The sequence below is a fragment of the Mytilus galloprovincialis genome, chromosome 1 (genome assembly GCF_965363235.1).
Source record: "Mytilus galloprovincialis chromosome 1, xbMytGall1.hap1.1, whole genome shotgun sequence".
Taxonomy (NCBI): domain Eukaryota; kingdom Metazoa; phylum Mollusca; class Bivalvia; order Mytilida; family Mytilidae; genus Mytilus; species Mytilus galloprovincialis.
Genome location: NC_134838.1, coordinates 89,090,364 through 89,107,759, shown reverse-complemented (window position 1 = coordinate 89,107,759; position 17,396 = coordinate 89,090,364). Strand labels below are relative to the sequence as shown.

General features: G+C 33.2%; 1 protein-coding gene across 1 annotated transcript in view; it reads right to left on the bottom strand.

Moving 5' to 3' along the window:
- The window catches only part of LOC143048709 (guanylate cyclase soluble subunit beta-2-like), a 49,836-nt gene extending 32,440 nt beyond the window's left edge, over positions 1-17,396 (bottom strand). The window contains exons 1-2 of the mRNA XM_076222589.1: positions 17,077-17,396; positions 4,924-4,997 (exon numbers count right to left, since the gene is read on the bottom strand). Coding sequence (XP_076078704.1) covers positions 4,924-4,997; positions 17,077-17,079 — 77 coding nt within the window. The 5' untranslated portion in view covers positions 17,080-17,396. The remainder of the gene's footprint in view (positions 1-4,923; positions 4,998-17,076) is intronic.

The following is a 17,396-nucleotide window of genomic DNA, read 5'->3' as shown; positions in this document are numbered from 1 at the left end:
TCCCAGTTGATACGATATTTCCAGGCTTGTATTATCTATCATGATTTCCTAGATAGAGGTTTGCTGCTCACCAGGAAGCAATTAAACCAAGAGTTCCAAATGGAACAGTTGAAATCATCCCTTCGTAAACTTTACGGACGCCATCACGAGTTGATTGACCGTTATGAAATAACCGTTCCACAGATGATATCAGATATGTTCCTTATGTCGTAATTACAATCCACTTCCCTTTTTACCACGTATGTGACCTTCTGAATTATACTTTGTCTTTTTATTTGTTAGCCATGACGTTGTCAATTTATTTTCGATCTATGAGTTTGACTGTCCCTCTGGTATCCTTCGCCCTCCTTTTAAAGTGAAATATCTTACATTTGTACAATGACCTTGATGTTTGTAGCTCATTAAATTTTCAACACACCTTCTTAATATTTGAAGTTGGCTTGGTTTTTTTTTAAAAGAAATAGCAACGTACGTAAGAATTTGAACAATGATTGCTATGAATGTAAAAAGGACACAAGAATGATGGTTCAATGGTGACATACATAAAAAGCTCGTTTTTGTGTCCTTGTGTATACATGAAATTTATAGCTTTTGTTAAAAAAAGTGACCAGAGTCTATTTTCGTTTATACTGGTACTACAAGTGGTAACAAAATTCTGTCCAGTTTGAACAAGGGAAAAACAAAATAAACGCAATTGGTTTTGCACATTTCACGGAAAAGTTTCTGGAAACAATATATATTCGAAATCATTGTTATGAAAGTCGTCTAATGATTAGAGATAGTAATTTCATTATTATACAGAAAAGAGTCAAGATAAAATATATCTTAAATCTGTGTAATTAACGTTTTTTAATGAGACTTTTAGTATAAATGTGTGTAACCAATTATTAATTTTTCGTGCAGAAGAACGAGTAAATCATATAGTTTTTGCTTTATAAATTGTAAAGTGAGATATCAATTGGCAGTTTACAACGGAAGCTTCCTTTCTAACATGAAATGAGGATGGAAAAATGTTTTTTATTCCCTTTGACCAGTTTTGTTTTTCACTGTACTGTTGTTGATATTTTCATGCAAAATGTATAAGTATTACATTATTTATATTCAATGATATAATCAGCAAATGATGCTTTATCAGTATCGCAGAATATGATAGATAAGAAAAAGATTGATGCATATCTTTTGTATATTTAAACATACAAAACGTTAGATCGTTCGTAATTTTTCAAATGAAATTATTTCTTTAAAGACCAATCGATTCATTCTTCAATTAAAAAGTATGATGTACGAAAACCTCGCTCTGTACTTTTTTTCTTAAGTGCAAAGCGAGGTTTTCGTACATTATACTTTTTAATTGAAGAATGACGTAATGAAATGATTTTAATTGAAAAATTACTAGCAATTTAACGTTATGTAACGTTTTACTCTTAATAAAAATCCAATTGAAAGACAATATTTGCTTTTAAGATATTCAAACCATTAGCATTTCTAGTTTATAATGGCTGTTTGTGATCTATCGTTTTGGAGACGAACTGTCTTTTAATTTTCAAATATGTTTCATTTCCTGGATTTCTTTATAACACGAACGAACGATCGAAGTCGTAGCTTACACTTTGTACTAAGTTATAGTACACTTTTTGTTTCTGTCTCATATTTGCAAAACATTGTAGCTACTCACACACGACCTACTGTTGACTACTCGGGCTATGTTTGTTGTTGTTTATCTAAGATGATTTGTACTGGACACGGTGCAAACAATATGATAAAATGTTGACATGATTGTGATACCTATTAATGACGATGAAAATGAACTATTCCATTTCGAAATCTTCCGTGATATATGTACCATAAAGAAATGTTTGATTTGGCATAGTTAGAGTCTTTAAATCTATGTTATGTACAGTTCTACCAGTATCACTGTGAAGTTGAACTATCAAGACCTTTACTCATGGAATTGAAAACAAATTGAAATTTTGTAATTGAAATGTTTACATGGTAAAGATGCAAGGCTATGCAGTTGATCGTAAAATATATATTCACAAATCACTGTAAAGTATCTTAATTGAAAAACAAGAACTACCTTTTAAAAAGATATCCGACGTATTTAAATTTGAGTATATGTTTAAAACTATCATTTCGATAACCTTCAGAAGCACAAAGATACCATTTAAATAACGTTTTCTCTGTTTGTGTTCAGTATTCTCGGTCCTCGTATCTTTCTGTTTACATTCACCAAAACCCCGCGGAAATCTCACATGCGTAAGTGCGTTTTACAGCAAAGTTTACATTAAAAATTATATAATTGTCCCGAATAAACAGCTGTCACGGATGCAAAGAGCTATTGAAGAAACAATTATTTTAATAAAAATGTAAATCTTTGTAAGATCTAGTTCAAATATTTATAGTGTTTCACTTGCTTTCCATCACGATAGAATTAACGAGACGTTTTTTTCAAACACAACCAAATCACCCACCATGACAGCATTTTGTCCAATCACAGAAAGGATTTTCGAGCATTCGTATTCTGTTGCCATAGTTAAGCGTTCTTAAGTTCAAAGGGCACAAACCGAAACTATACCGACTACGTCGGAACAAAGTAATAGGTTTTTTTACCTCTTGCATACTGAAAATATTAAAACATATAATACTAATATTCAATTGTATTGAGCATTTAGATATGTGAAATGCTTTTTTGGTGAGTATTACTTTTCAATTTCGAACCAGCAGAAGCCTGAATAATAACATAAACGATATCAAGTTTTCTGCACCAGATATAACTGTTCTAGTAAATGAAACATTTTATTTTGATTTAACTGTACACTGCAAAATTGTATTCACAATAAACATACTACAATTAGACCTGGAGAGAAGAGTGTTATCATCATCAAATGAAAAAAAGTTTAACTTTTAGTGCCAGTCTCTGTAAGAATCAAGTTAGAAGGATTTTAAAACACGATCGAAGAAAACCCAACGAACTGACCATCTTATTTTGAAGTGACACGCGTCCTGAGTTAGAAATGGTAGGTTTATTGTTTTTGTATGTCTGAAACTTAGAGAAATGATTAAATAAATTTTGGTTAGAATTATAGAAATAGCATGAGTTATTCGGTAATTTCTAATGCATTTCAATCATTGACAAATTATATACTTTTAGTACTAAAATACTAGAACAGGAAGAGGAAACGTTAGTTATATTTGTGCACCGTTATACATTTTGAACTTAAAATTGATGTTACCTTGAATGGGTTTTGTTTATCATTTGTGTCATGTTTGTCATGTTTTCATCACTTCCTGATTCTTATGCAACTGGACACTTTTAAATTATTTGATGACAAAAGATGACAATAACACAAAAAGCTTGTTATAATTTTTGTTTTGCATATTTGTATTTTGTATTTGATCATCCTTAATTTTCTCTTAACGTTGCAGGGATGTATCAATGATAAATCCCCATGGATACGGCTATATAAAGCATTGTACTGTTAATTGCTGTCTGGCGTAGAAGTGTTTGAAGCAGTGACTAATTTAGTTTAAACACTGTTGGAAAAATATGTCAACGTAATTAACTACTTTAAAGTTAATATTTTTACACAATGTAATTAAAATCTCAATCTATGAACTTCTGCAAGCCTATAATTATATTGAATTTTTCAGACAGTAACGATTTCACTGAGATAGTTTACTCGTATGAATGAGCTAAACATTGAAACTACGTGTATTACATTATATCTCGGTTGATTTATCCTGTACAGATATCTGTTAAAAAATGTACTCTACTGTCGAATATCTAAGAATAAGCAGTATAAAGTTTAAATTAAAATGATGTTAACGGTAAGACCCATATAATTGGGTCGTCTTTTGAAATTATTTAATTCATATTCTGCACTAAGAATAATAAATCAGGTTAGTATGGCCTAGTTTACGACTTAATATTTTCCAAAACAGTAGTACATTTAGTACTTATAAACATAAGCAGATATGGTGTGATTGATAATGAGACCATTCTCTATAAGAGACCAAATGACACAGAAATTAACAAATATAGGTCACCGTAAGGCCTCAACCATGAGCAAAACATATACCACATAGTTAGCTATAAAAGGCCCAGACAATTATCAAACCATTCAAACGAGAAAATTAACGGCCTGATTTATGTACAAAATAGTGAAAGAAAAACGAATATGATATACAACAACACACCACAACCACCGATTTACAGGCTCCTGACATGGGACAGGCATATTATAAGTCTGGTACCTTGAATAACTATTAGCATGTCGTAATGGTCTACTGTATTGGTAGTTTGTGTATTTCTCTGTCTTGAATGTTCTTCCATTTATTTGTATTGTAATGTAATGTTTTCATGTAAGTGTTATATTTAATATTGCCGTAAAAGCGGGAGGTTTGGATAGCCACAAAACTACGTTTAACCCATTATTTTTCTTAAAATGTTCGTACCAAGTCAGGAAAATGGCAATTGTTATCTTGTAGTTCGTTTCTATGTGTGTTGCATTGTCGTTTTTTTTTTTTTTTTTTGCACTTTAGTGTTTCTGTGTGTGTTTTCCTCTTATATTTGATGTGTTTCCCTCAGTTTTAGTTTGTAACCAGAATTTGTTTTCCATCAATCTATTTGAGAATTTCGAACAGCGATATAGTACTGTTGTCTTTATTCCTGACTTGCGAAAACCACATACAGAATGTTAAACATGTAAGTCGGTGCCCTTCCCCAAAAATAATATGGGACAGTGGTGTAATAGTTAAACAACTGTATCGTATGCCCTTATCTTAGGCAGAGGGAGTTATGAGGCTTATCATTTCGTCATTGTACAAATTTGTAGAATGACATAAAATATCAAAGTTTTTTTTAGAAAGACCATTGTAATTTACATCCACAATAAACTAAAAAAAAACGTTTCTTATACTTACAAAATTTTGTCCCATACTTCTTGTCCAAACTTGTCTAGGACTAATTCCTTTATACACAAGTGTATATGTCCATACTGAAAAAAGATTAATATTCGTTTGGTATTTTCTTTAGAACATAAACAAAAAACAGTAACATAAATAGAGAATGAGAAACCTGTCCAAATCATTGTAAACTACACAAAAAAATGATCTACTTTTCGCGAGTTTAACCAGTCATACATTCCATGGATATTTCGGATTAGATCCGTGTTGATGCGGTAAAAACCCAGGGGTGGAAGCTCGTTAGACAGAATAAATTTTGTTTATGCGTAAATTTCAATTTTTAGTAATATTCTGTTTTTTCGTTAATCATTAAATGAAGTTTTACCGGCGTCACACATCAGCGTATAGCTCCGACGTACCCCGGGCGTGTTAAAAAATCATGTACGCTGCCAATACGCTAGTAATTTTGGATGCATTCAACCTGGCAATCATATCTGTAACGTGTACACAACGAGCTTTAAGCGTGTATTGGGCGTACGAAAAGCGTACCTAAGCGTTTATCGGGCGTTCAAGAAACGTATGTTGGCGTATGGCGTATTAAAAAGAGAGTAAAACGTTTGTATCAAAATGAGTGGATGAATGATGAAATTCTAGATAGCATGAGAAAACGTGATTTTTATCATAAGAAAAAAGATATGTATAGTTATAGACTTTGGAGAAATAAAGTCAAATATCTCATCGAAAACTCTAAACAAAATTATTATACCAATATCATAGAACAAAAAAAGAGCAACAGCAGTAAATTATGGAAGCACCTACATACTGTCAGCGGTACCGACAATCATACCAGTATAAAAATCATAAGTGATTGTAACAAAAAGGAAATTTTAGAACCAAAAGGCATTGCTGATGTTTTTAATGCTTATTTCACAAATATCACAGATAATCTTAATATAGATCAAAACATCAACAATTCTAGTAGTTGTTTTAACAAACTTGGTGATTTTGTATCGGGTCATGTACCAGATGACGTGTATTTTTCTATACCACTTATGAGTTATGATTTTGTGTGTTTACAACTAAAAGCACTAGATGAATCAAAAGCAACAGGCCTTGATACCATAAGTGCAAAATTTTTTAAGATGTCTTCTCATGCTATTTCAATACCACTTTGTCATATTTTTAATCTGAGTATCAAAAAATGTATTTTTCCATCCTCATTTAAACTGGCAAAAGTCATACCAGTTTATAAGAACAAAGGCTCAAAACAGGATGTTTTTAATTATAGACCAATTGCAATTTTACCACTCATTTCTAAAATCCTTGAAAAACATGTGAAAACACACTTAGTAAAATATCTTAATAAATACAAGTTATTGTATAGAATGCAGTCAGGTTTTCGTGCAAACCATTCTTGTCAAACTGCTTTAACAGCTTTAATAGATAAATGGCTTAAAGCCATTGATGATGGCGATCTTGTTGGAGCAGTATTTCTAGATCTAGCAAAAGCCTTTGATCTTCTCAATCATGAACTGCTTATTCAAAAATTAAACAAATACAAATTAGCTTATACTTCATTACGTTGGTTTACATCATATTTGGCTGACAGATATCAGAAAGTATCTATTTCAAATACATTATCAGACGTACAAAAACAAAAAACGGGTGTACCTCAAGGATCCGTATTAGGACCGGTGTTTTTTTTAATTTTTATTAATGATCTTCCTTTGTCCAATCCTAATCATAACACCGATTTATTTGCTGATGATAGCACCATATCAGTCATTGGACAAAACAAAAGTTGCACCAGTCAAAAACTTAATACGGTTTTACAAGATATTTTTCGCTGGTGTGATGACAATAAAATGGCTGTAAATGTATCTAAAACGAAAGCTATATGCATTGGATCTAAACAAAAGCTTTCCGTTACATCAAATGAAAACATTAATCTTGCTTTAAATGGACAACAAATTATAGAAAGTACATGTGAAAAAGTTCTAGGTGTTTTTATTGATGCATCTCTATCTTGGTCTTCTCATATCGATTATATAATCAAAAAAGTTAACTCTTCTTTAGCTTTACTAAAAAGGACAAAGAAATATTTAAATCATAAAGCTAGACAAATGTACTATAACGCTTACGTTTTACCTCACTTAGATTATTGTTGTTCAATATGCGGAAACTGTAATAACTTTCTATTAGATAGTTTACTAAAACTGCAAAAAAGGGCAGCAAGAATAATTTTAGACGAACATGATTACACCAAACCTTCAAGAGAATTATTTCACGAATGTAACATTGTGCCTATCACACAAAGAATACTTTATCACAAATCATTACTAATGTATAAGGCAAAACATGGCTTAGCTCCAGAATATATGTCCAGTCTTATTGTATCAGCTTCTGCAAACCAAAAATATAATACGAGATTTTCATCCTCAGATAATTTTATTATTCCAAAACCAAATACAGAGTTGTATAAGTCTAGTTTCTCGTACAATGGACCAAAAGTGTGGAATGCTCTTCCTAATTCAATAAAAAAATCAAATACAGTATCCGAATTTAAACATAAATACAAATCTATGTACTTTTAACATTACCATCATATTTTTACTGTAATGCCATATCATAATTGTTTATTGTATTTTAAATTGTACATAATCTTTATTTACCATTATTATTGATGCATTGTTTATTTGTTATGTAATTATTATTGTATTAAGAGAGCCTCATTGAAAATTGGTGTAATCCAAATGAGTTACTCTCTCTAAATAAAGATATTATTATTATTATTATTATTATTATGCCTGGCGTTTGTCTAACGTAGATGGAATGCACGCTACGAAGGAAAAAAGTGTCTTGAACGTATCTGAGACGCGTCCCGGTCGTGCCTTGGACATTCTATTATGGAGGTTATGTTACAAACACACCCGCATACGTTTTATTTAAAGTCGAACGATCTTCAAGCGTATACCAAATGTATTTCGACGTACCTCAAACTTAAGCCCCAGTCCCACTAGACCACGATCGCACTACGCTCACCGCGATCTAAAATAAATTTAGATCGTGGTGAGGTCGCGGTATGAGCGGCATGAAAATGTAAATTTTCGTTGCTTTCACGATGCTACTACGTCCTCTCTACGCTTCTACTAAGATCCCGCTACGATTATACCACGTTCTCACCGCGCTTATTTTGCGACCTCACTACGCTTATCAAGATCTTTCTACGCTCTTCACGTTCTCACTATGACCATACCACCAGTTATCCGATTGCAACACGATCTTACTGCGATAAAACACGTTCTTACCACGAATATACTACGTTCATAGCGCGATCTTACTACGTTCTCAGCAATAACGTCAACATATCAATACAGTTCAATTCCTTCTATTTGTGATTAAATCGTAGATTTCTCGGAAACAATACAGTCATGCCACCAAAATCTACCAGAACACGTGGGCATGGTGGTAGGAGTTTATGTAGAGGCAGAGGGAGCAAAGTAACGAATCCTGATCAAGCAGAGTTGTCGGACCGACCAATCCAACCTAAATTACAACCTATTGCTGGTCCATAAAGCTCAATGACGATATTTTAGTGAACGATAGCAGAGATGACATAGATGTATCAATATATATAGGAAGATGTGGTATGAGTGCCAATGAGACAAGTTACAACTCTCCATCCAAGTAACAATTTATAAAAGTAAACCAGTATAAGCCAAGGTACGGCCTTCAACACGGAGCTTTGGCTCACATCAATCAGCACGTTATAAAGGACCCAAAATATTACTAGTGTTAAACCATTTAAACGGGAAAACCAACGGTCTAATCTATATAAAAACGAGAAGCATGGTTGAGCCGTTAGAGCAAATGGATAATTACATTCAAACAAACAAAATCTAGGGAGCTTTTTTATATATTTTATGTGAAAATGACAATGAGAATGATGGTCGTAGTGTGAACGTAGTCAGCTGGTCGTAAGAAGAGCGTGATGAGGACGGCAAGGGCGTGCTAGAATCGTACTATCATGGTCGTGAACAGCGTGATATAGTCGTAGTCGAAGCGTAGTTGGGGTGAGGTCTTGATAGCGTCGCTGTGCGATCGTAGCGCAGTCTCTCCGAATAGAATCACGCTTTCGCTACGCTCTCGCTACGATTTTACAGCGACCATTGCGATCTTGCGTCTTAGTGCGCTGTCACTACGCTTCTACTACGACCTGATTTCGCCACGACCGCACCACGATTGTTTTGAACATGTTCAAAGTTAGCCACGCTCTTCACGAGCTTGAAGACCTCACCACGACCATGATACGACCTTACTGCGATCTACACGATCGCACTACGATCATCAAAATTTGCATTTTTTTCACAGTTCGTAGTGCGATCGTGGCCTAGTGGGACTGGGGTATTATCAACGTCATTACCTCCCCTGTAACTGTATCGTATGCCTTTAACGATTGCTTAGCGTTCCTCTGGCGTGCAACTAACGTATACCGACTTTGTCAATTTTCTCTGTACGTTTGGTGCACGCCGGTATATACGCCAATGTGTAACGCCGGCATAAATGAATTAAATAAACGGAAGAAAAATTAAATAATTTTCAATACATGCCTCAAATAATGTACAGTAAGGATGAAATTTATATTAAGGAAAATGGTGTTTTGATTTTACATCATTTCAATACTTTAAAATGTAATGTACGTAGTTGTTTTGAAGAAAATGCAGATTATTCCGGTAAAGAGGTACAAACTTTTTACGAAGATAGGAAAAAGATAAGAATACAAAGACGAAAAAATGAAATCAAAACGTCAATGCCTTACCAAGATAAACAGTCAAAATCTAGTTTGACTATGAACATCGACGAGAAGTGCTTAAAAATTAAAACGATCTTGCGGAGTAAATTACGCGAACATATGTTGCAAAAATGTTGTAATGATACTTAATTAAAAGTCAAAATGTTTTTAAAAATCCATACTTTCGTCAAAAGAAACAACTATTGGGGATTGATAAGCAACGTGGGATTGGAGATGAAGGTTGTGAACAGCTTATGAAAATATCCGACTTATATTTTGGTACGCCAAACGCGCGTGGTGCTTGCATCATAACAGTAAGAAGATTTTCCAATGTTTTTGTAGAACTGAGCATGCCCAGTTTTACAATTGTTTTGGTGACTGGGCATGCGTGTTGTACAAATTTCCTACGATATGTTCACCATGCACGATTCCTATAAAAATTGTAAAAAGTGAACACTACATATATACATGTAAATGTATGCAGCTTGGTTCATCGAACAATTCTAAAACTGTGCAATTAAATGAAATCACTGCAAAATCATACAAAAATATTCAAATCTGTGCACCTAAAAATAACATCTAATAGACTTACATAAGTATGCATGCCTGATTAATCCTTTATATGTCTATTTGGGCATACCCAGATCTTGAACTATTTGTACTCATTTTTATCTGGAGAAAGAGCTTAAAAACAAAACTAATATTCAACAATTGAGCAATTTACGTCCGAGGCCACCTATCCCAATGAATTCTAAATATTTATGCACTTTAAGGGGGCACGCGGGTATAAATCTTTTTAAATAATAAATAAATGTGAATGATAAAAATCAGTCGAAAACTGAATCTTTTCCCGATAAGTCATAGTTTAAAATAACACTTTACGTTAGCAACGTCATTACCTCTCCTGTAACTGTATCGTATGCCCTTTTAAAAATTCTCATGCAAGCTGACGTCAAACAATGTCGCGATATCGATAACATTATATTAATAACAATAGCATTCTTCTCATTTTTTTACTGCGGGAATATAAATAATATTTCTTTGAATGAGTATATAGTACATATTTTACATAATTTCATTTCATCCAAATTATATTCAGAGCTACAAGTTACGTTTGAAGCCATTTTGATACAAAAAAATGCTTTTATAAAAATTATAGACATTTTTATAAAATTACTAGAACACACCCGTATATCGCTGGAACCCGTCGAACTGGAACTATCAGTTATTGATAATATTAATTATTTGGAAAACAAAAGGTCCTGGAATGGAGTATTTTTTAATCAACAGCATTGTCCTATATTAGTTATAAATATTGAATTCTTTGATTCGCTGTTTTACGTCATACCCGCTAACAAATTGAAAACTGTACCTATACGCCTTATTTAGTCCAGATTTTTAGTATTCGTATTGTTATCTTAGAAAGTCTAACTGATTAAAATATTACAATAGGTAACAATTTGACAATTAAGTAGTGTCAACCCTCTGATTATGACCCGTGTAATACTATATAGCATATTAATCCTGAATACACCGTTTGGTGGTGCGCCTGTCAGATGCGGAACGTACAGATAAGGTAATCGGTAACAGGTGAATATACTATTGGTATCGGTATCGGACTCGACCCGGAACTTCTTAATTATTGGCAATATTAATTACGTGGAAAACAAAATGGCCTGGAGTGGTGTAATTTTTAATCTACACCTTTGTACTATATAAGTTATATATAAAGTTGAATTCTTTGATTCGTCGTTTTTACGTGATGACGGCTGACAAATTGGACCTCGTAATTTTAGTATTATAGATTCGTATTGTTATCTTAGAAAGTTTAACTGATTAAAATACTACAATAGGTAACAATTTGACAATTAAGTAGTGTCAACCCTGTGATTATGACCCGTGTAATACTATATAGCATATTAATCCTGAATACACCGTTTGGTGGTGCGCCTGTCAAATGCGGAACGTACAGATAAGGTAATCGGTAACAGGTGAATATACTATTGGTATCAGTATCGGACTCGACCAGGAACTTCTTGATTATTGGCAATATAAATACGTGGAAAAAAAAGGGCCTGGAGTGGTGTAATTTTTAATCTACACCTTTGTACTATATTAGTTATATATAAAGTTGAATTCTTTGATTCGTCGTTTTTACGTGATGACGGCTGACAAATTGGACCTCGTCATTTTAGTATTATAGATACATTGAAGGACTATAAATGTTCGAGCTTTTCAGCCTTGTGGTTAATTAGAAACAAGGGACAGCATACACATACTATTGTTTTTGTACGGTGTCTACTGTTCATCTTGTACATGTTTTCCCCTCAAGAAATTCAGAATCCCTATAAAACAAAAACTGGACTTTCAGTTCCCGACTATCTAAACTAACATGTTAAAAGAGTTAGTTTAAACATATTTATTTATAGTGGATTTAGGTACAAGTTATTGTAAGTCACTTTCCACTTCGCGGGTGTGAGTGCTGTAGCGGCATTTGCCAGTTCTTTTTCGAAATCTACAAGGGTGTCTTTTACGTGCAAGAGATATTACTTTCTCTTAATACGGGTCAGCCATTTATCGAACTGTCCCTTCTGACGGTCTATCATCGTTTCCTTAAGACCATACTCGCAAATGGTGTCAAGGGAGAGCCGAAAATTAAGCCCCTGAAATTTCCTCCACGGAACGGGGATCGAACAAGGAACCTTTGTGTTAGCAGTCCGATGCACTAACCACTACATCACGGCTCGCTTAAAAGAGTACATTGCTACAAAAGTAAACTTTAAGCTCACATGTTGAAATCGCTTAAATACTAGTATATAACAGAGTTGATACAGTCGCAATTCCACACGTACTGGCCGTAAATCATGAACATATAGCCAAAATGCCAGTACAATTAAGTATCTGTACCACACTACTTCAACTTAGTTGTTAGGTGAGTACAATACGGTATACACGAAAGGGATTGTGATAGCGATTTGGCTTTTTTAAACATGTGTTTTTAAAAATAAATAAATCCGAGTCCTGTAGAAAGACAAAACTGGGTCCGATTTTAAACAAAATTAACAAAACCGTGTCAATCCCTTTGACATGTCCAATTTATTTCGTTAAATAAAATTGAGAATGGAAATGGGGAATGTGTCAAAGAGACAACAATACGACCAAATAAAAAACAACAGCCGAGGGTCACCAACAGGTCTTCAATGTAGCGAGAAATTCCCGCACCCGGAGGCGTCCTTCAGCTGGCCCCTAAACAAATATATACTAGTCCAGTGATAATGAACGCCATACTAATTTCCAAATTGTATACAAGAATTAAAATAATACAAGACTAACAAAGGCCAGAGGCTCCTGACTTGGGACAGGCGCAAAAATGCGGCGGGGTTAAACATGTTTGTGAGATCTCAACCCTCCCCCTATACCTCTAACCAATGTAGAAAAGCAAAAGCATAACAATACGCACATTAAAATTCAGTTCAAGAGAAGTCCGAGTCTGATGTCAGAAGATGTAACCAAAGAAAATAAACAAAATGACAATAATACATAAATAACAACAGACTACTAGCAGTTAACTGACATGCCAGCTCCAAACTTCAATTTAACTGACTAAAAGATTATGATTTCATCATATGAACATCAGGCACAATCCTTCCCGTTAGGGGTTTAGTATCATACCATCATAACATATATGAGAAGAACATAACCCGTGTCATGCCAACAACTGTTTTTAGAATAAATGCGTTTAGTTCCGATGCAAAGACCTTATCAGTGACTCAATATTAACGCCAAAATACTAGTATGCAATCTTTAATGACTTGACAACAGTATCGTAATTATATCCCTTCTTAATAAGTCTATTCAAAGGTTCTGTAAGTTTCTGAGGTGAATACTGACACCTTTGTGCTTTATAAAGAATATTTCCATAAAAAAATGGATGTGAAATACCTGAACGTATTAGAAGTCTGCATGTTGAGCTATATTTACGAATGATGTCTTTATATCGATGATAAAATTTAGTAAATGTTTTGACTAGTTTGTGATATCGAAAACCCTGGTGTAATAATTTTTCAGTAATACATACATTTCTCTCGTTAAAATCTAAAACATTATTACATACACGAGCGAATCGTACAAGTTGAGATATATTAACACCGTAAGATGGTGACAAGGGAACGTCACCATCTAAAAACGGATAATTAACGATAGGAAATGAAAAATCATCCCTTTTATCATAAATTTTAGTATTCAGCTTTCCATTAGTGATATGGATATCAAGATCGAGAAAAGGGCAGTGGTCATTGTTAGTATTAGCGTTATTTAAAGTAAGTTCAACAGGATAAATTTCATTAATATACATACTGAAGTCGTCATTATTGAGAGCCAAAATATCATCCAAATATCTAAAAGTATTATTAAATTTGTTTATCAGATGTTGTTTCGATGGGTCTTTGCTTATTTTTGTCATAAATTGTAACTCATAACAATACAAAAACAGATCCGCAATAAGTGGTGCACAGTTAGTCCCCATTGGAATTCCGATAATCTGACGATATACGGAATCCCCAAAGCGAACAAAAATGTTATCTAGTAAAAATTCAAGGGCATATATAGTATCAAAGCATGTCCAATTAACATAGTTTTTTTGTTTATTGCTACTAAAAAATGATCTAAAAGAGTTTGAACATATATATTCACATTCTGATTTTTTGAATGCCCATTTAATTAGGTGTGTGAATTTTTTCTTAATGAGAATGTGAGGCAATGTGGTATACAGGGTAGAAAAATCAAAACTTTGAACAGATTCAAAATCACCAATATAAGCATGCAATTTATCAAGTACTTCCAACGAGTTCTTGACACTCCAAAAGTAATTTATTCCACTATTTTCGAAGGCCTTATTTGAACAATTTATTATCAGGTTTTTAATTGTACCAAGTGTGCTGGTAAGAAGAATAGACAATTTAGTAGTTGAACAATGGCTTGAAGACGAAATAAATCTATATTTGTAAGGGGTTTTGTGTAGCTTCGGAAGCCAATACATAGTTGGGACTTTCATTGTATTTGGCTCTGCTTGTAAAGCGGTGGCTAAAAGTTTATGTTTGTTACAGATTTCGTTTTCTGAAAATAGAGTCAGTTGGAATGTTGGTGAATTGATGATTTCCTTTTTCAGAACCTCAATGTAAAATTTACGTCAAACAATAATAATATTATTAGCAGCTTTATCGGCCGGGACAAAAACAAATTCCTTGGCTAGTTCTTTTAGTTTATGTTTGATACGAGAAATAGGTTTATTGTGGTTATTATTTATAGTAAAATGTTCTTTAAAATATTGAATACGTATATCAACTATCTTCATTACTGAATTAAAAAAAGAGTCCAAAGATATAAATATACATATTAATGCTGAAGTGTTTTAAAAGGTGACTGATCTCGCCACCTGCATTCTTATGACGTCCCTTCTGTGCGTTTCGTTTTGTACAACGTGCTCTGTTTAATGATAAGTTAAGCTAAAATTAAAGTAGGGGTCAGTCTTATTCTCATTTTTATGTGCACTTTTATCTATTTCTCTATTAATCTAAAACGAGTGTAGAAAATGTTACATCTTTTAAAAAATCGAAAAATAGTCAAACTGATGTGCATTTAATTTCTACGATTACATACAAATTCTAAAAGCTGTCGTTCTGGTGGTCCGTTATCGTTCCGGAAATTAGAAGCTCGATGTCAAACTCCGGACAGTGATCGTTTCTGTTCAGGAACTGTTTTCCTTTACTCCATTAGTGTAGAGTAGTAATTGGGCCCGTATGCGGATCGGAACTGGAACTGCCGGGGAGTTTGGCTCGATGTATTATAAACTCAAGCACACGGAGTAATATGAAAGTTGTCGGAAAGAAGTATTTGAACGACATTCGCCAAGTTCAATTGATGCATTCTTTAATTGACAGAGAATCAATTTTATATTCATTTTCTGGTACGTTTTTGATTAGATCTAAAGGGGTTTTTGTTCGATCCAGGTTCATGCATACAACTGCGGTTATCAAAATTAAAGGTATATTCTTTAAATGGACTTGTGGGTGAGACATTTCTTCCGCCTACATCTTTATAGTTCAGTAGTTCCATTCAAAGCAAGCTTCAACATGACAAAATTGAACTAAGCGCCCAGGAGTTCATAGTGCCAGCATAATGCTGTTGTATTTTAATGTGTTCTGAGTGCCATGTTGTTGAATGACTTGGTTTCATTTTCATTGAAAGCGATATAAAGGAATAGAACGGGTTTTTTTCACACTTTTTGATGACCCTTCCTGTATTTTATGTTATGGTTCTAATTGTATCATCCAGCTTTAGTTTTTAGTGCTTTCCGTTGTTTCCATGTGTGTATGTTTGTCTGTCTTTTCTTTGGAAGTATGTTCGTCCTGTTTAAGCTTCAGTTCTTTAGATATTATCAAAATATCTTGATTTCTGATAATATTTTAATTCTCGAATTTCTCTTTGGAAACTTTAATTTGTAGAAAATCCGGTTATAAAGCATATTTGATTTAAATATTTGTTGAGACTTATATCATTGAAGTAATATTTAAATTTAAATATTACTTCCATGCTTATATCAACTGAAATATATCAGCATTTTACTTTTCTGGAATTTTGTAATGAAAACAAAATCTTAAGGTTCAGCATAACCTTTTTGCAAATGTGGACGTATTTACACGACACATTTCAATCTGAGTACAGACAAACAAGTGCATCTTGAAAAGTTTTAGAGACCGGTTGGACCTAGATAAATAAAATTTGAATGCATTTAAAGTTTAAGAACATTGAAAACTTAATTAGATTTTGCTATTAATTTTTTTCGTTCCTGCAGAAGGTGCCAAAATAAACTAAGTTTGAAATGAAGAATGAGAAGCTCCCCTCATATAGTACATGTACTGGTTTAAATGAACAAGTTCTTGATAGACAATAGACATCTGCCCAGAATATGTGATTTCAACTGTGTAACTGTGTAACTGAGTGGACCGTATCAAATGGAACTCGTGTGTTTGTTTATTTTGTTATCTTCTGCAGACTAGAAAAAATGCACATCAAAATCCTGGTAAGTTTTCAATTTTCAATTTTCTGAAACATAGCCTTTATATAACTTTTATATATCTAGGTCCTGTCATGTCTTAAAATGTTCCTAGATGCATTAATTTGTCTGTACTCATAGTAGACTTTGTGGTGTAAAAACGGCTATATTTTTTAATTCCTTTAGATGAACCTAAAATGAACTTTATTAAATGATATACACAGCTATATTTTTTAATTCCTTTAGATGAACCTAAAATGAACTTTATTAAATGATATACACAAGAAAAACTTATATAAATTTAAAAATAAATTCACTGACTTACCATCTCGAGTTCGATCCTTTCAGTTCTTCTGTTCTTCTAATCCGTAAGATTTCCAATATTGATACTACTACATGTAGTTACGCCTTAAAACAGAGTTGTTTATGTCTCATTAAAGGAGAAACTACTTATTAACATTCATCAAACACTAAAATTAATATCAAGTGTTCTTCCTAATTATAAAACTGATAAATCGATGGCTGACCTCCTTTACATTGCAAGAATCATGGTCCAAACTGACGATATTGTTTGATTGACCATTTAATTATAATATACTGCAAGTCATTGACACGGATGTATAGGTTCTGTTAAAGGATGCAGCA